The 24,024-nt window shown below is 32.5% G+C and overlaps 1 protein-coding gene and 1 long non-coding RNA gene across 2 annotated transcripts; one reads left to right on the plus strand and one right to left on the minus strand.

The window, feature by feature from the left end:
• The first annotated feature begins 1,212 nt into the window (after nucleotides 1-1,212).
• Nucleotides 1,213-5,703, plus strand: LOC139494728 (uncharacterized). Its single transcript, XR_011657124.1, has 3 exons — nucleotides 1,213-1,702; nucleotides 3,706-3,904; nucleotides 5,314-5,703. It is a non-coding gene; the product is annotated as an uncharacterized lncRNA (long non-coding RNA).
• Nucleotides 5,704-16,293: 10,590 nt separating this feature from the next.
• Nucleotides 16,294-20,239, minus strand: LOC139494727 (uncharacterized). Its single transcript, XM_071282937.1, has 2 exons — nucleotides 20,117-20,239; nucleotides 16,294-18,491 (listed from the first exon to the last, which is right to left on the minus strand). Exon 2 carries the CDS (start codon nucleotides 18,484-18,486, stop codon nucleotides 16,705-16,707), a length of 1,782 nt encoding a protein of 593 aa, XP_071139038.1. The 5' UTR covers nucleotides 18,487-18,491; nucleotides 20,117-20,239; the 3' UTR covers nucleotides 16,294-16,704.
• Between the last annotated feature and the right edge of the window lie 3,785 nt (nucleotides 20,240-24,024).

The raw sequence follows: 24,024 nt of genomic DNA on the forward strand, positions 1-24,024 counted from the left end.
CGCGGATCCAGAGGTGGGAGGGGGGGTCCGGGGGGGGGGGGGTTGGAACCCCCCCTTTTTTTTGGCCGATCAATGCATTTGAATGGGGACATGTAGTTGAACCCCCCCTTTTTAAAATGGCTGGATCCGCCCCTGCGATTTCAACTTCTACCAAAATTTAACTCTAAAATAAGAAGCGTATAACGAATATAAACATCCATCATGTGTGCAGATATGATTACGGTAATGGGTCCTGAGTGCACTTTGTATGTCCTGAGTGCACTTTGTATGTCCTGAGAGCACTCAGGAGGTCCTGAGCGGTTGTTTAGACGTACCCGAAGAATAAATCATTTCCTGAACCTAAAATACATTTATCTGTAATTAAAGAAAATTCGCCTAAAACATTCTCTCATATATTTAAACAATTAATTGTAAAATAATTAATTCAACGTCGGACTTTCTGTCTGTTTACTAATACTTTTCTTGTTCAGTTTAGTTTATACCCATAATAGATGAACGGAAATAAGTACTTTTTTTAGGAAAATTTACAATTAGATGAACGGAATTAAGTACTTTTTAGGAAAATTTACAACTCAAATTTTCAAAAACAAAATTCTACACTTTTTACCTGGATGTTTTTCTCTGTCTCGAAGCCGCAACCTTTGACCCCGTATCAAACGTAGCGACCAACACCTCACATGACGTATTCTCGATGTTGAGGTATTGACAATATACAATCACATTTATCAATCACATTTATCAATATACAGCAAGTAAGTAATTTGGTGTTGAATGCCAGTAGATCAGAATTTGTTAATTGAACTTTACCTGTTTAAGGGGCACTAGCTGCCAAATTCATGTTCTTCATCGATTTTAATAAAATTCACATAACGTGTATATAGTGTTGAATTGTTTATTAAAATGTTGCGCACAATCTTGGCTGATATGCATAAAACCATTATATTTCATGACACTGCATGAAAAAGAAATAGACTTATCGCATAATACCAGAACCAGAGACATATATATTGTATCTAATATCTCTGCCAGAACTAAAAAATAAACTACAGTAAGTCCACATACACATAAGAGGGCATGGATGTGAATTAACAGAATAGAGAACAAAGGACAAAGAAAAAAAAGGAATAAAGAATAGAGAAAGAAAGAGAATAATGGAAAAAAGTGTAAGTTTTTAAAAATATAACTAAAACAAGAATGTGTCCCCAGTACACGGATGCCCCACTCGCACTATCATTTTCTATGTTCAGTGGACCGTGAAATTGGGGTAAGAACTCTAATTTGACATTAAAATTAGAAAGATCATACCATAAGGAACATATATACTAAGTTTCAGGTTGATTGGACTTTAACTTCATCAAAAACTACCTCGACCAAAAACTTTAACCTGAAACAGGACGAACGAACGGACGAACGAACGGAGGCACAGACCAGAAAACATAATGCCCCTCTACTATCGTAGGTGGGGCATAAAAAGAAGACAGAAAAAAAGACACCCCTCCGAGACGAGCCTTACATGCACTGTTATTACCCAAGGTTAATTTTACGGCGGCTCATTTTATTTTGGCTTAGAAATAAACATAATTGACAAGTTTCCTTCCCCTGCATTCTCGATCCCACATGTAAATAGCACGGTGATTTCAAAAAGACATTGATACATCATTACAACACTTGCCGTCAGTATTTGAATATATTGATTAAGAAGGTATAGAAGATTAATGCACGCACACTATTATCCACCACTGGCCTAAATAGTTAGTCCGCAAACAACGAGGGTCATAAAAACCCAGCACTTTGAACACAGCCACCGGCATGGTGTGAATCTGAAAGCTTCCCACTATCCATTTCTACCCATAGAAAACTTTTGCCTTTCATTTATCAAAAATGAAATATGTTGATATTAATGGTATATAAGAATTATTGGGGAATTCAAACCATTCCTATTGTAAGTGATACAACTAAATTTATATCAGGGTGATTGAAATGAGGAAAAAAAAGGGGGAATCAGGAGTTTAGGGCCCCCTGTTTGGGAAAAGAATTGGTTGATTATATATGGAATCACTGAGTCATGGCAGGAGCAGGCCCCTCTTAGGCAGTCGGTGGGCCCCACTTATGAAAAATTCTGGATCCCCCACTGTGGTCATGGTGGTCTTCAGTTGTATTATCTTTTAAAAAAAAAATTACACCTGTATAGTGTATATTCTTTAGTGTAAATCAAGGGAAAATACTGTGAACTATCTGTGCATTGGGGCTTATTAAAAGGTATTTCGGGGGGAAGAAAGAAGGGAGGGTGAGTCCATGGGAGGTAATCCCCACCCCTTTCAATTTGAGAATATATATGCTATTATCTTGTAAACGGTCCAGATCCCCATCCCTAAACCATATATATTCTTGAATGGGACGATAAAACAAATCAAATGAAATTAAAAGGAGGTCTTTGGGGGTTACCCCACTCTGTTCAATTTGAGAATGTGCTATTATCTTGTGAACGATCCAGATCCCCACCCCTAAACCATATATATTCTTGTCGGGGACAATAAAATTAATAATGAAATAAAATAAAAGTGAAGGTCCACCCCCTCTAGTTTGAAAACTTGTAAACGGTCAAGATCCCCACCCCTAAACCATATTTATATATTCTTGTATAGAACAATAAAACAAATCAAAGGAAATATAGGGAGAGTCCATGGGGTTCACCCCCACCCCCACATGTTTGAGAAACTTTTAAATGGTTGAGATCCCCTGTCATCCAGTGGTTAGGTGAAAAAATTTCAGGATCCCTGATCCCCACCGTCAAACCATATATTCTTGTATGAGACAATAAAACAAATCAAATGAATATAGGATCATCCCCTTTGTCTTGGGTTGGGAACCCCCCTTTTTAAAATGGCTGGATCCGCCCCGGCATACCATCTAGCTAGCTATAAAGGCTTTAAAAATATGAAATCAAACAAGGAAATTAACAGTGTAGGCAACTGTTTTGAATTTAAAAAAAAGTCTTTTACATATATCATGTATATATAACAATGTTAAATTTTTTGTGCATTTATTTTTGCTTATCGTATTTTCAATAATAGACAAAATTGCATGATTGAATATTGTAATTTAAGAAAAATCAGCATACATGATATAAAATGGGAAGTGGAAACTGGGAATTTGACAAAGAGACAACAACCCAATCAAAGAGCAGACAATGGCCGAAGGTCACCTATGGGTCTTCAATGCAGTGAGAAAAATTCGGCACTGGTCTTCAGCTCATAAATATGTATCAGAAATGAAAACGAGATACAGCTTTCAGTTGTATTAATAAAAACCTCACAATAAGTTCTGAATATCAGAATATACAGTATTGCAAGATTCTCTCAAAATGTACACATAGAGCTGAAAAACTGTCAGTGACTAAAATTAATCATGCTTACATTAAAGTCCATGGAGTCCATCTTAATATGCATACTCTCGTACAAAGGAATATAAGTATGCAATAGACATCAAGTTTTCAAAAATAAGAGTATCTATGCCATTAATTTACGACAAGATCTTAATCAAGTAATAATTAGTTTGTTTAAATATTTCGGAGGTTAGTATGACCTCCTCTTTGGTGATGATGTTTTCGTTTTAAAGTTGGGAAAATTGTTTGTACATGTACCAACAAAAATAAAAACACAAATTCAATCTAGAATTATGTTTTTATCATTTTTTTATGTTTAGGTTGTCAGCAAGATGAAAAGGACAAGTATGCAGTTCAAAATTCAAAATGTGGATAAGTTGAGGTTCTAGGTCTTACCTTTGCAGATTTTCATATTTTGCATGAATGAATTCAAAGGTTATATGATGGACAGCAGAGAAAGAAAAAAACAACTTTTCAATTATCCTGCTCCTGGATAAATGTAAAACATCTTGTTTTTCGGTAAGTTTTATGCTCTGTTTTGATAGTGTTAGTGCATTCATCTTTCCAGTCTTTCCTCTAAATTGTAAGTTTTTGGTGAGTGTTCACCATGAATTTCAGTAAGTAACTTGTGGATTTACATGTATATACTCAAAATTTAGTACTAATATTAATGGGATTTTAGCATGACATCCTGCCAAATGCTTGTTAATCATGTTTATGTTCCAGAACAAACAAGTATTTGGACTGTACGCATACAGTCTGCCCAATTTTAAGAAGTTGGTCAAGTTTATTACAAACAAATGTACAGTACAGATCAACATAACTGAAATCTTTAATAGATTAATACAAAAAATTTAATTGCAGTTAAAATAAAAACACAGGTTTGGTTGAGCTGGTACCAGACAGTACAAGTATACTTAAATGGTCTGACTGTACACATATGGTGGGACTGTAAGTTCTGGACCATAAAAGTAAGAACCGAATACTGATATGGTCTGGAACATTTAAACATGTCTTAAAATTAATATCAAACACATTGGTGTTTTTGAACTTGGTAATAAGTTATGTGATAGAACTATAATGTTTTGGGATATCAAAATCAAAAATATCCCATTTTTACTTTTAATAAAGAAGAAGATTATTGATGTATGTTTAAATGTATATTAAAATGAGACAGCAAGCCAACAACACAAAAAAAAAAGGATAAAACATACATATTTTGTCTGTATCAATGTTATAATTTCCAATATGTTCAAGGTATTTGTTCATTGAAATAAAACACAAATTGAAATCTGTCTGAACTTCAAAAGCTTAAAGAAATATTGTTTCTGTTGTCTGCATTTTGTATAATATATTGCAAATTCTTGTGAATAATGGAATGTTATTATAGTTGTCTAAAGTTTTAACTTTTAACATTGATCTTTATACTGTAAAATTCATAAATTATTGCGTGCATTTATTATTGCGATTCTGTCATTTTAGACTTAAATGCGATTTTAAATTTTACGATTTTGAAAAATCCTGTTTAATCCATATAAAATATTTCATAATACGAGTTTAAATTATTGCATTTACAACTCCGTTGCATTTTTCGCAATAAAAAAAAACTTGCATTAATTCCGAATTTACAGTATATATATATATTATGTATATAACTTGGGAAAATACCCAAATTTTATAAAGAAGAATAAATTAATTGATTGTTATATGGTATTAGAATAGGAAGATGTGGTATATTGCTAATTTGACAACCCTCCATCAGAGACCAAAGGATGTAGAACGTTAGCAACTGATGACACTGGACAACCTTTAACAATCAGTAAAATCCATACCGCATAGCTATTTTTATTGAAAATCATATTATTGCTACATGTATGAAAACAATTTTGTATAATCCATTACTTTAGATTTTATTGGTTCTTTTTCAGAAGGATTGATATTCACCACCTAAAATAAATGGAGAAAACATAGAAACAAGACCAGAATAAATTCAAAGAAAAAAGTTGGATCAGTTATTATTTTCATCACTCAGTCAATGATTTGAAGTTCTTTTAAATTCAAAAAAATATTGAAACCACAATAATGTCAAAGTTCTGTGCTGAATGTCCAAAAAGTGGACTATACCATCAAACAATGCTGGATGATAAGAAACTATTAATGTTTTGTGTTGAGGGATATTGTGAAAAAAATAGATTTACTTAAATAGCTACTAGTATGTAAAGCCTAACAATAGAGTTTTTATTGATTTCAAATGGCAAATAATTGTGTTTCAAGAAAGTATTCTATAATTCATGAATAAACATATATTGATACTTACATTATCTGCTTTGTTGTTTAAAAGTTTAGTTTTGAACAGTTAAAGAACAATATGCTAAATTAACATTTCCCAAGAAAAAAAGATATTCAATTAAAAAGATTCATCTTATAATAATTTACTACCAAATAGAATACATTGTAACATACACATTACTGTTTATTTATATCTATATATTTACAATTAGAATCCCATAGGATTTTAATTTGTCCCATGGGATATTAAAAATCCCATGGGATAATAAAAATCCCATGGGATTTTTTTTGTCCCATGGGACAACAAATATCCCATGGGACTACAATAATCCCATGGGACAAAAAAAAATCCCATGGGATTTAACCAAAATCCCATGGGATAATGGTAAATCCCATGGGATTTTGCCCTGTCCCATGGGATATTGAAAATCCCATGTTTTTATAATTCAAATTGCAAAATAAATATGAAAGTAATTGTAGAAAACCAATGAAATTATTGAATCCCATGTAATTCTGCACATTTTGGTTATATACATGATATTGTAGCTCTTGTTTGAGGCGGCGGCGGATTTGCAAATGAGTGTTTTGCAAATTAAAAGTGTCCAGTGTTATCGGAACAAATATAATTGGTGTTTGGGATGTTTGTAGAGGTTCATCAGACCTTGACCTCTTTTTATAAATCATTGACTATCTTAACCGTATGTGCAACTTCTAGTTAAACCCTTAATATTACAGACGTTCAACACAGTGATCAACAGCGTGTGCACGTGGTTGAACTTTAACTTAACTCCACTCACAATAATATTGAATGCTAATAAAAGATATTAAAGATCGATTTTGTCCACTGCACGAGATTTTTATATGGCGGGAAATGTCGTAACAGTAAACACAGTTGACCTTACTGACCGACCGTGGGAAAATTCATTCATGATTAAATTTGATGTGGAATGATTGACAGTATTGTGTTTTAGTTTTGAGGCTCTTGATCGATTTACCAGAATAGAAATTTAATCGATTTACATACATGTATAATAAAAACACGATTTAGTCTTCTTTAACTATTTTTTTTGTTTTATTTTTATCAGTCATTTCCTGGATTCCCATTTAAATAATCTATTTGGAGACCTCCTTTAAACTTCGGAAATAATACAACATCGATTTAAAAAATCAAACTGACTGCGCGAGCTTTAAAATGACTAGAAGTACGACGAAAAAGTAAAGACAGCTGATCATGACTAGTAGGACTAGCGTTCAACCCCATTGGGGTATAAATGTGCATTTAGTCAATAAACTATATAAGGTTAAACTTTGATTTTCGTGTATCGATTTGATACAATTTGTAAAATATATTTATAACACCCGCGATTTTCATAAAATATTTTAGACATGAAAATAGAAAGGCATATTATCTCGAGTGTCAACAATTTTAAATAAAATAAAAAAAATAGGAATCGAAATATGATCTCGGCGTTATAAATATTGTATTAAAGGAAACCAATTGTTTGACTTTCAAAGAGATTAACGGGAAATATGTCAAAATAGAAAGCACGAGTGATCTGTCTGACCAAAATGTTTCACTTGCGAGAAATGATTGACAGGTGTGAATAGATGTAGAGGCTCCGACGGGGAAAGTTGTATCAAAAGGAAAATAACTTAATTCACAATGCCTATATATATTTCATAAATACGATATGTTGGCCTTATACTTAAAATTGAGTTTCTTATAATAACATATAAAGGAACAGGACGTTAAAAGCGGGAAATAATATAACCATCAACGAAAACTCGTATAATTTACGGGATTGAAGTCTCAACTATTTGATTTAACTTTTAACAGTCTTGGTTGTTGTTAGGCTTATTATTATGAATTAGATGAAATTTTTACGGTTTACAAATACAAAATAGTTTATTGGCACAAAACTATTGAAATAATTGGCAACACAATATATTGTTAAAAATCGTCTTTATTTCATTTTCAAATTATAAAAAAAAAAAAAATTATATTTAATTTTAATTTTTATTCTTATATTTAATTTTAATTTTATTTCTTATATTTAATTTTAATTCTTTTTCTTTGAATACAAAACAATATTTTACATTTATCTATCCTCCATAAATACTAATATATCTGTACAGGTAAAATTTAATTCTAATCAAGCTGGTACAGATTGATTTACGACCTTCCACTTGGATATTGCACAGCAGGTGTTTATTACACTGGGACAACTGTCCGACCAGTCTGACATCTAGACGGATTAAGGCATCCATAAAAATAAGTCCCTACCTGTACTGTACTATCATAGGTATATCAAACGAGACATTTCAGTATTTGCGCTCTGGTTTTATTCAGTCTTAAAAACATTCTTATGACTTCTTTTATTGGTGTGCCCGTTCTTAATTTCATTGATTGGATTATCATTTACCTGAAAGTAACCATTATGTTACCTTTAACTGTCCAAATTTTTAAGAATGTCCCTCGTCTTTTAAAAAATAAATATTGGACAGTTGAAGGTATCATAACTGGTTCTTACAGGTAAATGATAGTACATTCATTGAAAAAAACACCTAACAATTCTGTCATTTTTTTTCATCATGTGAAAAGAAAACAAAACATCAAAATAACAAAAGGCAATTACAATTTTATTTTATTAAACAAACCTTCCAATTCAATAAGTTTGTGACTCTTTAACACTATCAAAAGATTTATTATCGTCCGTTTTTGGTTATCATAATTGACCTCTGATTTTGCAATTGATATAAACAATACGACGTTACTAAATACTTTTGACAGATAACCTTATTATCTTGATAATTTGATATTTGTCAGTGTGCCTCCATCGACCATATATAAGATTCATGACAAATGGGCAAATAGACATACATTAAGGTATAATTAACACAATTACTGAACTCTTGAGGTAAATTAAATAAATCTTCAAAAATCAAAAGCTACACAATTCTAACCAGCGGAACAAATAGAACACACTTGAAATATCAAGTAATGTGATGTTTCCTGGTGTTATGGCTACCGTAACCTTCCTCGTGTAGGAACATTGTTGAAGTTTCAAAGCGAATATCAGTTTTTTTTTTTTTTTGATCATCAATAATTATAAATAACAATACATACATCAGATAAATAATACATTTTTTTCGATCAACACATTTTTTAAAAGATTTCCGCAACTTTATTTCTCAATATCTGACCAAATCTACTTATAATGCCAAGTAACCATGTCTTTATTCCGACAAATCTCAAAATAACATTATTAATGAATCAGCTATTAACATTTCTTTATAATTTTCCAAACATCAAAATAAACCCATGTTATTTGTTTTTTTGAAATAGTCATTCACAATTAGAGCAACATATAACAAAATTCTTGACTGTATATGCATACGAGCCTAGTTGAACAGTATCACCATTTGTTTTCTTGATAAACAACACATAAATGAAAGGGTAACAACAAAAGTTTTTCTGTGACATTTATTTTAAATATTGGAATTATTCAATATTCACTCACTACTTTTGTAGACCTTTTCGTCCATTATCTGACAAAGAACAAAATGATTTATACAACTGGACACAATTCTATCATGTCAAAATATGTTGTTGGATTCATATAATTTGGTAGATTCCTTGTCATAATTTAATTTATTTTTTGGGCGCGGAGGAGGGTAGGGGAGGGAGGGAGGGAGTAGCTCATACTTTAACTTCTAAATTGTTTTTGAAATTAAAAAAATCATATGGCGAGTGGTTGGTAAGAGGGGAGTGAGACTTTTTTTCTCATTACATTTTAATTGTGGAACTGATTATCTGGGTGAATTTTATAAGAACAAGGACCATTACTTGGCACAATATTATCAGACCACAACAAAATTCTAACTTGATCTCTAACTTGTCATGATACATTTTGCAACACTATATACCAATTATAAAATCAATATCTGCAAGAGAGAATAAAAAATGTGCGGAAACCTGAATGTTTGAATGAATTTATTAAGTGTACTCCATTGACCATAACTCTGGTTCTTATTTGATCTGTAACTTGTCATGATGAACAGACAGACATACAGACAGACAGTTGAAAACGAGGCATTATAAGCTGTGGAATGATTGCCAATGAGACAACTATCAGCCAAAGTTAAAATGAAGTTCATGTAAGCATGATAGACAACCATTTGGCCTTCAACAATGAGAAAAATCCATACTCATACAGAATAGTTGGTTATAACGAAATCCTTGACATGAAGAATTGATGTTAACTGAGAAAACTAACAGCATATTTTCATATCCAAACAACCAATATATACATGATATATATTGACAGACAAGAACCAATGACAACCACTGTTTCTGTTTAATTTATTTCGGATAAGGAACAGTTTAGAGCTTGACATACCTGTTATTGTAATCTGCAAGTTGATAATACATATAGGAAGGATATATACAATGTATCAGCAATGTTTTTGATTTGGTAAACTTTTGTCATTAGGTTGCTGACTTTTATACCCCTTTTACTTATTTTATGTATTTGATTGTAACTTACTTGAGCCCTTTTTATACAAAAAAAATCTTGAAACATTATTGATACAAAATTATACTGAAATGTAATGCCTAATATTGGGTTTCATTACCTATTTCTTGTATGTTTGTAATGTAAGAGGCACTTGAACAGCTTCGCCATGAGCGCATGCTGCTGTTTCAAAAATGAAAGTTCAATATATAACTTTTCAAAATTAATCTCAATGCCATATTAGACATACATATGGACTTATAGACAAAGTTATACCATACTAAGTCCGAGAAGTAAAATTACACTCATGATATTAATATTAATGTAAATACATGATGGTATATGTATTTGTCATAGGCGAATTTAGGGGGGGGGGGGGGTTCTGGGGGGTTGGAACCCCCTTTTTTTGGACGATCAATGCATTTGAATGGGGACAAAAGGTTGACCCCCCCCCCCTTTTTTTAAATGGCTGGAAACGCCTCTGGGTTGATTGTATAGAAAATCACTGAAGCATGACTGGAGCGATTCCCCTTAGGTCAGTGCGCCCCCTTATGAAAAGTCCACTGGCATGGACTTTCTATACCAACAAAGTTTAGACTGTCCCTGGTGAATTTTACCCAGGAAACCCCCCCCCCCCCCCCCCCCCCCCCCCCCCCCCACCGGGAGAGATGTTCTTAATTTGGTTTGTCAGAGACTCTGGACATGGAATCCGGAACTGTAAAAGGATTATATAATAACAGCTGCGGTTACATTTCATTAATACTATAGATATTTCATCACAGGCCCCGGCCCATAGCCAGGAATTTCCAAGGGGAGGTTACATGGACTTGTGATACATGTAGTCATCCAGGAGAAGGGGAGTAGGGTGACTTTCATACAAATCCCTTGAACCCCCTGGCTATGATTGGTATGTATTGACTGACTCTTCTTTAGTTCTTTATATTAGATATGCACAGTGATTCATTTGTTATATTTTATATATTATTATTTACCTGCTGTACATGCTGTTTGCGTCTGATTAGTTGTCTCAGTGTTTGTACGGAAGTTCAGGACCTGCTTTAAACTTGACGTTCGTTGTGGTCATAATAGCAACAGCGAACTGAATTCCTTCTCCACTTAGCTTCATAACCTCTTGGTGTCAGCTCTAGCCTGTACGTTTCCGTAATATCTCATTATCTGACACTCAGTCTGTCAGTGTCAGTGACAGGTCATTGTTGGACTGAATCACTGAGCTGACAAAATGTGAGAAAACTTCAGACTTGTCTCTACATATTGCAACATTGACATCAATACAAAGTTAGATGTATCTTTATGCCACTCAAAGAGCTTATGTAAGGTCGTACTAATACAAAAAAGCTTAGTTGCTAGTTTCAGGGAAGTCTGCATCTGAACAGTTACCTTCTTTATAGTAGTATGGAGAACAATTTAATGGGAGATAACTCAGGAAAACAATTATTCAGTGAAAGTTACAATATCTTATTTATTCAGATGTTATACATTAGCAAAGTATTTTGTATTAATAAAATCTTTAACATAATCAAAATTGAACATTTGAAATGTTAATAACATCATATTTTGTTCAATATATACCCAAAATTGGTTTAGAGACTTGAGATGGGGTTTTAAAAAAGAAAATAAGGATATTTTTACTAATTTGCCATGGGTGGATTTTTTATATTTTTTTGATCCAATAAAAATTTGTGGAAAGAAACTTATTTCATGTATTTCTGTCTTCACCTTTTCAAAAACCAGCGACTTGAACTTGGCTAGTAAATGACTTATACAAAATAAGGCATTAAATAGATCACCCTTTAAGTGTGCAAAAAAATAGAAAATGCTTTATAAAAGAGGGACGAAAGATACCAAAGGGACAGTCAAACTCATAAATCCAAAACAAACTGACAACGCCATGGCTAAAAATGAAAAAGACAAACAGAAAAACAATAGTACACACGACACAACATAGAAAACTAAAGAATAAACAACACGAACCCCACCAAAAACTAGGGGTGATCTCAGGTGCTCCGGAAGGGTAAGCAGATCCTGCTCCACATGTGGCACCCGTCGTGTTGCTTATGTGATTACAAATCCGGTAAATTGTCTAATTCGGTAGGTCATATTCATGAAAGGGAAGGGGATGTAGTTACGACGTAAGGAACATATCCGATATCATTTGTGAAACGGTTATTCCATAACGGTCAACCAACTCGTGATGGCGTCCGTAAAATTTACGAAGGCATGATTTCAACTTCACCATTTGGAACTCTTGGTTTAATAGCTTCCTTGTTAGCAGCAAACCTCTATCAAGAAAATCATGATAGGAAATGCAAGCACTGGAATATCGTATCAATTGGGAGATATATACCCCGTATGCAGGTGCTGCTGGAATGTTGCTACTTAGAAATGGAAAGTTCACAATTGGAAAGCTGAAATCATCTCTTTTGTCGTAAAGTTTTGTTTTCAACCGACCCTCATTGTCAATTTCTAGATGTAAGTCAAGATATGAAGCCGACTTAACTGTATCTGTAGTATCCTTTATCTCTAGTTCGATTGGATAGATGCGTTCCACATAGTCACCAAATTTTGAATTGTTTAGTGAAAGAACATCATCTATATAGCGGAAAGTAGAGTTAAAGGATATTGCTAACTTCTTATCTTTCTTCCTAAGAAGTTCCTGCATGAAGTCAGCCTCATAATAATAAAGAAACAAGTCGGCGAGTAGAGGGGCACAGTTTGTTCCCATTGGAATGCCGACAGTCTGTTGAAAAACACGTCCTCCGAACGTAACAAATATGTTGTCAATCAAGAAATCAAGCATCTTGATAATATCAGTTTCAGAGAATTTTTTGTTTGAATCAGAGTGATTCTTTACAAAGTAGGATTTATCCCTCCCTAAGACAAGATACTTGTATCTACGTTGGCCATTCTTTTTTATGAAACAAAGTAATACCAACTCTTTCAATTTGTCTTTTAGTTTGGAATGTGGAATACTTGTGTACAGAGTAGAAAAGTCAAATGTTTTAATACTGTTACAAGATGAAAGAGAGTTAGATTGTATGTACTCTAAAAGATCTTTTGAATTTTTAAGTATCCACATCTGATTCACACCACCTCTAGAATAGGCAGTTTCACAATAACTTTGAAGCCCGTCTTTGATTGCTGATAAAATAGATGTTAATAATTTAGAAAGAGGTTTTGTGGAGCACTTGGAAGACCCAGCAATATACCGTTGTTTGTAAGGACACTTATGTAGTTTAGGTATCCAATACAGTGATGGAAGATCCAGTTCTTCATCTTTGGTTGAAATTCCAAAGGAACATAGAACAGACCTATGATTATCCAGGATTTCCTCTTTGGTAAGTGTCGTGAGGGTATATGTTGAGTTTCCAAGTGAATTGTCAATACCTAATTCGTTGATCAAGCAGTTGATGTAGTGACTTTTACACACAAAAACGATGTTATTTGGGGCTTTATCTGCGGGGACAACAACATATTTGTCATGGAGGTCGGATAGGTGCTTTGCAACATTTGGGTCTTTAAAGATTGACGTAGCATGGGCATTGATGGACCCATTCAGTTTCTTAATTCTGATTTGTATCAACGACCTCACTGCCTTAATCCATTCGGAAAGAGTGTCTACGTCTTCCTTCTCGCGCTTAGCCCATTGCCTGGCATAATCCTCGACTGAATCCATCAAAATTTTAAAGTTGTATTTCCAATTGATGGATTTAGGCTCACGATATTTGGGACCTTTCGATAACACATTTCGTAGAGAAGTGTTATTAACAATGTTAAGGTCACCGGTAATAACGTGGCCAGCAGGATTATATGTGAATTTGGAACTAGCACAAGTGCAATCAGGAGGTTTAGACTTGAAGTCGTCAATATCGAGATCCTGCAAAACGCGTTTGTAATTGAAAATTTTAGTTGCAATAGGTTTGGTGATATATAAACCTGATGCTTTTTGTTATCTATTAATCATGTTTTTCTTTGTCTAATATGTTCTCCTATTTATTTGTATTGTAGTCCTGTAATATTATGTTGTCATTTCAATGTTATATTTAACTTTGCCATTAAAGTGCGAGGTTTGGCATGCCATAAAACCAGGTTCAACCCACCACTTTTATTCCCCTTTAAAAGTGTCCTGTACCAAGTCAGGAAGATGGTCATTGTTATATTATTGTTCGTTTCTCTGTGTGTTGTATTTTAACGTTGAGTCGTTTGTGTTTTCTCTTGTTTTTGAGATATTGAGATAAGACGTGGCACGGTACTTGTCTATCCCAAATTCTTGTATTTGGTTTTCATGTTATATTTGTTATTCTCGTGGTGTTTTGTCTGATGATTGGTCAGTTTCTGTGTGTGTTGCGTTTCGGTGTTGTGTCGTTGTTCTCTTATATTTAATGCGTTTCGCTCGGTTTTGGTTTGTTACCCCGATTTTGTTTTTTGTCCATGGATTTATGAGTTTTGAACAGCGGTATACTACTGTTGTCTTTATTTGGTATAGGTATAAGAAATTATTGGTACAGACTGGTCTTTGAAATAAGGAGGTATTTTCGATTGCACTAATTTATGATGAAGGATATTGCCTAGGTTGACGCCGTCGAGACCTTTGTTGGCAAAGGAAAGATTAAGAAAAAACCTTTTCTCTTTTTCATCTTTTCCAATGCGAACTGGCTTGAAAAGTCTGCTTTTCTGTTATTTTCGTACTTTTATGCATAAAAGAGTTTCGTAATGTACATGATGTAAGTGTAGAAAATCGATCAAAGTGAAATCATCGTCTTCTTCTGATTTTTATGACGGTAAGGAATTTGCAACGCTTTTGATATGATCAAACAATAATATGTTTGCGTGAGTGATTTTTAGTGTTTAACGTCACTTGTAGCGTTATTACCACGTGACTCAATGAAAAATGTTAACGTCACTAATCAACATCAGATGCAATTACTTAACATTTTTAATAAAAAGAAATATAATAAAAAAGTATGTATAAGGAAAAAAGAAAAATGAAATTTAGAAAAATACAAAATAATTAAACAATACAGTGGTCTTCCTCATATAAATGCATAATTTGTGATCTTTTACATATATTTCCACAATATAAATGACTAGAGACCAAATAGAACTAATTTGGTGACTTTTAAAGTACTTTCAAATAAACATATATTTGAAGGAATTTTTGGCTAATTTTGACCAATTATGCAAATTAGCTCGTTACTAAAAATAGACAAAATTCAGAGAAGTCTCAAGTATATTTTCGAGATTCCTTTGAACCTAAGATATGAAAAAACTTCATTATCTGGAAAAGTTTTTACCAACCTCCTGGACGATTTTTGAAATTTTGCATGGTTTTCTGTGAAACAAGCTCATAAATAACAACATATTGATAAGACAATTACAACAAGTTCATCTTATCTTGTATGTATAGTTCATTTGGTCAAAGTATGTTAGTATTTATCAAATCCGTGTGCAGTAGATAAATTATAATGATAACTCTGCTTCTAAACGAGGCGTAAGACACCCAACAAGATTTATTTTTATTTTTGCGTTGTTGCAGTCGATCCAACACTTCATTTTAGTCAAAATTTTACAAAAACAAACTACAGCAAATGCAATGAATACCTTGAGACACCAGGATTGAAGTTTTGCACACAAGTTACGCGTTTCGTCGATAAATGACTTATCTTCGACCCTTGAATATTTTTATTTATCACAAGGCAAACAAAACAACATCAGAATTGAACATGAGGAAGACCACTGTATTGTTTAATTATTTTGTATTTTTCTAAATTTCATTTTTCTTTTTTCCTTATACATACTTTTTTATTATATTTCTTTTTATTAAAAATGTTAAGTAATTGCATCTGATGTTGATAAGTGACGTTAACATTTTTCATTGAGTCACGTGGTAATAACGCTACAAGTGACGTTAAACACTAAAAATCACTCACGCAAACATATTATTGTTTGATCATATCAAAAGCGTTGCAAATTCCTTACCGTCATAAAAATCAGAAGAAGACGATGATTTCACTTTGATCGATTTTCTACACTTACATCATGTACATTACGAAACTCTTTTATGCATAAAAGTACGAAAATAACAGAAAAGCGGATATGATGTATAATTTCATGACGAGACATCTATACATGTAACATATAAAAGGGGCTTCGGTAACCAAAAAGAATGAGAAGTCCATGTGCTGAATCACTGGCCCGTCAACACTAAGGTAATTAGTTCGAACCCATCACCTGTAAGTGCGTTCGATTCCAATATTTACTGACTAATATCGACAGATTTCACACCAAAGTTCGGCGGTTCTATTCTGACATTATGGCTTCTTCCATCGCTCAAATTAAAAGAGTCATATGTACAGTATACATTTATCTTGAACTAAACAAAATACCAATGTTTTGTCTGTTTATATAAAAAAAAAAAGAAGGTGTGGTGTGATTGCCAATGAGATAACTCTCCACAAGAGACTTACTGACACAGAAATTAACATCTATATGAGAAGTTTACATTACTTGGTAGGTTGCTGCAAATGGATTATCGTGGAAACAAATCAAAAGCAACCGTTTTTCTTTTTGAAGGTAAATGCCTGTTGGTGATTTGAAAAAGTCTTCAGTTCTTAAGATTTCCTTAACTGATGATCCATCGAATGAGATTCTAAGAATATTTCCCGAGGATGTTCCGACAACAAATACACTGCCATCATAATCTACGGTTAAGCCATTCGGACACTTCAGAACTTGTCGTTCAAATCTCCAGCAAATTGTCCCATCCATTTCACAATTAACAACTTCATCTCTTTTCCAGTCTGTATAGTATAGTTTTGAACAATGTATTGCAATGTCTCGTATGTCATTAAAATCTATCTTCACTGTGTTAAGGAGTTTTCCTGATATGTCATAAATTTGAATTCCAGTGGTCCGAACGACGGTTACAAGATTTGGAGAGTCATACGAAATTGCAGAGCAGATATTTTCTGTTTGGAAGCTAGTCTTAACTTTTGTTCTTGATGAAGAAATGTCCAAGATCTGAATTGTGCTTTGGGCTGGATAATTGATTGCAACAGTGTTGTTTTGAACTTCACATACACCCCAAGGATTTGAAAATAGCTTAATGGTTCTCGTTTTCACACCGTCATTGCTGTAACGAATTAGACTACTGTTATCATAATCAGTGAATAAGAAATCGCCATTTGACAGAATGACACAGCCGTTAATATTTATGTAGTCTTTTGTGTGAGATAGTACAAATTTTTGCTGTATCTTTAGCTCAGGGGTAAGAGATATGTTTTGAAATCTGTTATATAAATCTTCGGAAATTCGGGATCTCGACACAAGATCTATGTCTGCTTTGTTATTTGCGATAACTTCATGTACTTCCCTCGGTGATTGTTGTAACATTGCTTGCGCATGCGTTATTTTCTGAAATTTGAAAGACTCTTTGTATTCATCACGTACAATCTGAATATCTTTTAACGAAGCCATATTTAATTTGAAATTGTCTATATTTAAAGGACTTTTGAATTCAAGTTTGTAATCTCCAAGTTGTTTTCGTAGTCCTAAAATACCGGTTTCGATAGTCGCGACTCTGTTTCGAAGAGACCTGGCTCCGAGGAAAGTTTGCAAATCGGAGGCAAATGTTTTCATATTTGTGAGACTTTTATCAATATCAGAACATTGTTTATAGAAGGCATTGAGGTTGTTGTACGTTTCTTGCATTTCTCCTTGGCAGACATTAAATGTCTGCGTTACATTTTCCAAAAGATTTTTTTCAAATAATTCCATATATTTTATTACATCTTTTCTAAAACCTTTTATTTGTATTTCCATTTCATTCTTTCGACTTTCAATCTGTTTATAGTTTTCCTTCTTTTTCTTCCTTAAATTGTCAGTTATTTCAATGATGTCCTGTACGTTTTCTACAAGCGTGTTGAATGATTCAGAAGACTTGGCATTTTTAACAACCTTATCGAGTGGACCTTTTTGTTGACATTTCGAATGATTTTCTGATAAACTTATCCAACAACAGGGCTCGCTATGATCTGAACAAAATGCATCCAGTTTCATATCATGCTGTTTACACGTAAGACTAATAGTCATAGCAACTGAAGGCAACATGAGAATATCGCTGAGGGAATTAAGTTGATGAGATTTTGTTGATGTTTGGACTTTATGATGACTACCACATTTGCTACACAGTGATTCCTCACACGATGGACACCAGTGTACAGCAGGTTTTGTTTTATGTCTTGCAAAGCAGGGAGTACAAAATTCTCCGAGTTTAGACATTGTCCCTAGAAAAAATCAATTACAGAAATGATGCAAATAACACTGTTAAAGACAATAGACCATACCGACTTTTGACTCCGGGTTTTATCATTGTTCGCCAGGTTACCTGATCTGTGGCAGAACATCCTGGTAATTGGTCAATTACGAGTCGAATCAAATATGTAGTCGGTGCAATTATAGGGGAATGTTTACTGTTTTCCAATGATAAAGTCATGTATAGAAAGCATTACACAGTTATTTACTTTGACCGAGTACAAAGATGTCCTACCACAGAGACGGAAAATTGTCAATAAAATATAAAAAGTCAAATGAAGGCAACAGTAGTATACCGCTGTATGAAATTCATTAATCGATTGAGAAAAAAAGCAAATCCGGGCTATAAACTAAACTGAGGGAAACGCATCAAATACAAGAGGAGAACTAAGACACAACAGAAACACAACATTAAAATGTTACACACACAGTAACGAACCATAGTATCACAATGGCCATTTTCTTGACTTGGTACAGGACATTTTAAGAAAAAAAAATGGTGGGTTGAACCTGGTTTTGTGGCATGCCAAACCTCCCGCTTTTATGGCAAAGTTAAATATAACATTCAAATTACAACATTACATGACAGGACAAATAAATGGGAGAACATATAGGACAGAGAAACACACGAATAATAGCTAACAAAAGGTTCCAGATTTAAAATTTAACGCCAGACGTGCGTTTCGTCCACACAAGAATAACCAGTGACGCTCAGATGAAAAAAGTTTAAAGTACAAACAGGACCAAAAGTTTCAAAACGTTGCGACCAATACGTCTAGGGTTTTCTGCAAGAGTTAAGAACATCCTTATTATTTAGAACAATTCATACTTTTGCAAACAGTAAATTTTATAAAAATATAATAGATATACATGATAAAACCGAAGTGACTAACTACAGAATAAAAACCGACACATAACATTACACAACATAAACTAGCATATGAAAATAGACAGCCGAATTAGTCAAAGCCATCAACGCATTGACGTCACATTTGAATTTATAAAGTGACGTCACATTTGAATTTCTAATAAGATTTCCAAAAAGAAAATAGAATTAGGATTATTTTGAATACTTGAAAATTACAATACTAATTAATATCAAATTGTGGTAGTAATTAGATAATTATTTGTATTATCTAGCTATGTCGGTGTTTCTTCTGAATCAAACTGTAAACCAAATATATTGTATAAATTTCGTCGATCGAAACAAAAATTGGTCATATGAAAATGGTCTTTAACGAGGCGTATCTTAATGGACATGATAAAAATGCAACATTCATTAGATTTTTTTTATATTCTTCTTTGATTTTTGCCTTTATTTGAATGAACCATTTGTAATTAACTATTTCTATGAAATTAATGTGGTACCTAACACTACATGGAGACAACTCTGTAAAATCAGCTACACGTTTTAATTACGTTGTGTTGTTAATGAAATATTAAGCTTCTCAATGATCAAAATAACTGTTTGTCAAACTACTATATAACCAGTGTAATTTTTCTGATAAATTGGTTTTTATGAATTTTAAACGAGGCAAATTAATTTTAGTCGATGTGTTAGGTACCACCTTAAAGCATTTTGTTTATAAGCTCTTACCTCAATTAACAGAAAGTAAATATTTGTTTGTCAATATCCAAGGCGGTTGTTATCGTGTTGTCAATAAAACCACCATTGTGTAGTAAATACTAAGGAAATATTAAACGATAGATATTTAAACTCAATCTCAACTTTACCTGTTCAGCTTAATTATATAAACAGGTAGACCGAGAAAATGAAAAATCACAATAAGAAATTTTAAATTTAAATATCTAGTTTTCTCATTGCATTTGTTATGGTCTGTATGTTATAAGATTTATCGTTTGTTATCTTAACGGGTGATAAGTTAATGATACCTTTATATCTAAATATCATACCTAGATAAATATGAAGGTTATTTTATCAATTTTTATGTTTGATAAGTTTTGAATACAAAACAAATTATTTGGTTACTCTGTATACGTCAACGAAACAGCAACCAAACGTTACAAAAAAACTCCAAAGAATTCGGTATAGCACAAGACTCAAAAAGATGTTGAAAAATTAAGTGTATGCACCTGAGATCACCCAAGGTTTTGGTTGGGTTCGTGTTGCTTAGTCGTTAGTTTTCTATGTTGTGTCATGTGTTCTATTATTTGTCTGTTTGTCCTTTCGTTTATTTTTCCATGGCGTTGTCAGTTTTATTTCGATCTATGAGTTTGACTTTCCCTCTGGTATCTTTCGGCCCTCTTTTATGTGTTATTTCAAAATGTCAATTCTAGAAAAATATATTTTAAAATAATTACGTGTTATTTATGACATACTCATCAAAAAGTTATAGTTTGGTATACCTTTTAAGTTAACACTCTTTTTTGATAAAATCACAACTATAGATTGATACATCTTTTAAAAAATACAGCGACATAAACATGATACATAAGCAAAAAGATCTGAAAACTCCAAAGAATTCTGTTTTCGCACGTTCATAATGTCACATGCTTGATATATACTTTATACCATTCAATAATTGATTTCAAATACGATTTGATGTAAGCTTTTTGAAAAATTTTAAACGTAAACACAAACTTTACGGGATGAAGACAATCACTACCCGAAATATATATCAATTATGCTGTATCGAAAATAGCATACCAGCAATACTGACAATTTGAATAAGAACGCAATAGTATTGATAATTTTTGTTATTATAAATAACAATGACGAATAAAGGAAACATCAGTATACCGTTGTTCAATAGTCATAAATCGATTAAGCTAAAAGAGGGATGAAAGATTACACAGAGACATTCGAACTTATGAATAGAAATTTAAAAACTGACAAAGTCATGGCTTAAAAAACTAACACACAACTAAATCCATGAATACGAAATTGTTGAACTGAAATCTTACTAAAACTTCATGACTTTCGCGATGTAATAAATTTCCACCATTTTCTGCATGAGCAAATGCTTGTACGGAGTCAGTAATATGACTGTTGATATCCATTCGTTTGATGTACTTGACCTTTTGAAATTGCCATTTGATAAAGAACTTTCCATTTGTTTTTTTGAATTTTGACAATTTTTCTATTTTACTTTTTCCCCATGTCGAGCATTTGACAAATAACTTGTTATCAAGCGTAAATCAGAACATTTCAAACTAATTACAAGATTAATAAACAAAATCAACGAATTTTGTCAATTTTCACCTGTTTTAAGATTGGGCCAAATGATCAAATTATATTTTGGTGCAAATGGGGGAAAAAGATTGTCGCAGGTGGATAAATATTTTACTCAAATGTCAAACCTCCCTTTGCTGCGTTTTTTTTTCTTCTTAAAGATAAGTTATTTCCGTGTTATTTATATAAAGAGTTACAAAACACACTTTTTTCTATACTACAACATTGACTGCAAAGCTTGTACATATCAAATAACGTACGGTCAAAAACACATCCCGTAATATATTTAAGTTGTTAGTCCAATTGACTTCAGTTCTACAAGAAGAAGATATCATTGTTCATACATTGTTCATACATGATTTAATCAAAAGTTGATTATGCTGTTGATGACGTTTGGTTACATATTTCTTTATCTAAATTTGATTAAAGGTAAATCTAAACAATTTATAAATAAATGGACAGTATATGTATGCTTATTGATATGTTAGTATCAGTCATTTAACATGACTGCCGTAAAGGAAACTGGCATACTTTGATATACTTCATGTCACCGAGAGTCCCACTTAAATTTTAACATGTTCACGATATTAGAAGATGATTTATTATTTCCATGGGTTATATTTCTTGTTCTTGATAGGGTGATTTATAAAAGATAAAGTTATAATGACTGTATAATGCTCTTCATAGTTAAGTGTTTTCTCGTTTGTGTTATGTTCCATTTGGAAACAAGTAACTCGTGATGTTATTATTGCCCTTTGCAATTCAAGCAATGCTTGTCATTAGGAAATATATGATTATGTAACTTATTTACTTATAAACCATTCATACCATATTTACTTACCAAAGGTTATCGCACAGACATTTTCGATTGAAACAAATGAGTTTTCGAATACATGAGCGATTTAACGTATGTATCACGAGAGGACCCCTCCAGGTTTGAATGAGATAATATTTATTCACATAATCTAAAAAAAAAACATGAAATATTTGGTGTAGTAATAAAAAATCTCTATAAAACGGTCAAGTAATCACACTATCAAAAACCCCTTTGTTCATTAGTTTCACTCCACAACATATTTCGTTACCATGAACGAGACTTAAGAAACAAACAACATTAACTTAGAATAGCGCTTTGCTAATTTATGTCATTTGCTAATGTATGTCATTTTATCCCCTCCCCCCCCCCCCCTAAATAAAAAATAATCATATATCAACAGTTATAGATATTAATTTCATTATTTTATAGCAAACAGATATGAACACAATTTCAACATGTATATTAAATTTGGATGTATCAAAATATGTCGTTGATATAGTCATTTATAAGCCGTCTAGTTTTTTCAGAAATTTGGTTTCTTTGTCACCAATTAAGAATAGATTTTTTTTATCACATCTTTTTCTGATTTCCTATTTTCAGTAGCTGCCGCATTTTCTTTTGAGTTTTTAAGAAAGTATTTATATTATACGTATTGGTTATGACCTTTTCTTATAATGTCATTGTATACAATAGAAATAAGAAAAACAAATAGATGGCTATTTTACAAAGATGCATGTTCGTTGTGGTGTATTTATTTTAGAAATAATTCATTGTTCCTTAGTCAAGTTAGTTGCATGGAAAAATAAATTAAGTAGATTTATTTCCAATAACTGCTTTCACTTTTTTTCCCCTATGACTTTCATTTTCCCTAAGACGCAACAAGTTCCTAGATGCACTAAAATAAACTTTTTGTTTATAAATTGTTAATCATACAATAATTTTGGTTTCAATTTATCTTTCTTCTTTAGTTTGCAGTGATTTCCATTTTAGTCGTTTAAATCTACGATATCATAAATGTACATTTTATTTTGAAAACAAAGAATTTTAGCTAAAAATTTGTATCGAACATTTCTCTAAAATCATTGCTTTACTTTTTCTTTCTTACTTAGTCTGGCTGTCAATGATTTTATTTACCTACTTTTAAAAATTATATTTGTCGATTTTCAATTGTATTTACATAAAATATCATGTATGGATGGGAAGATATATCAGCAGACCCAAAGTCCTTGACCTTATCGTGCATGCACATATCATGACCATAAATTCAATAAATGATCATCCATCCACCACGACTTGTTCAGGTATTTAATCTATCCAAATGGCTATATATTTTCTGCATTTAACCTACCCAAAAGGTATATATACTTCTTGCATTAAACCTATATAAATGGTATATATATTTCATGCATTAAACCTAGTCTAATTTAAGTACTGAAATGGCTGGTTTACATTGTGAGTATTTAACTTGATATATATTAAGTTGCATTTAACATGA

This window comes from Mytilus edulis, chromosome 11 (assembly GCF_963676685.1).
Source record: "Mytilus edulis chromosome 11, xbMytEdul2.2, whole genome shotgun sequence".
Taxonomy (NCBI): Eukaryota; Metazoa; Mollusca; class Bivalvia; order Mytilida; family Mytilidae; genus Mytilus; species Mytilus edulis.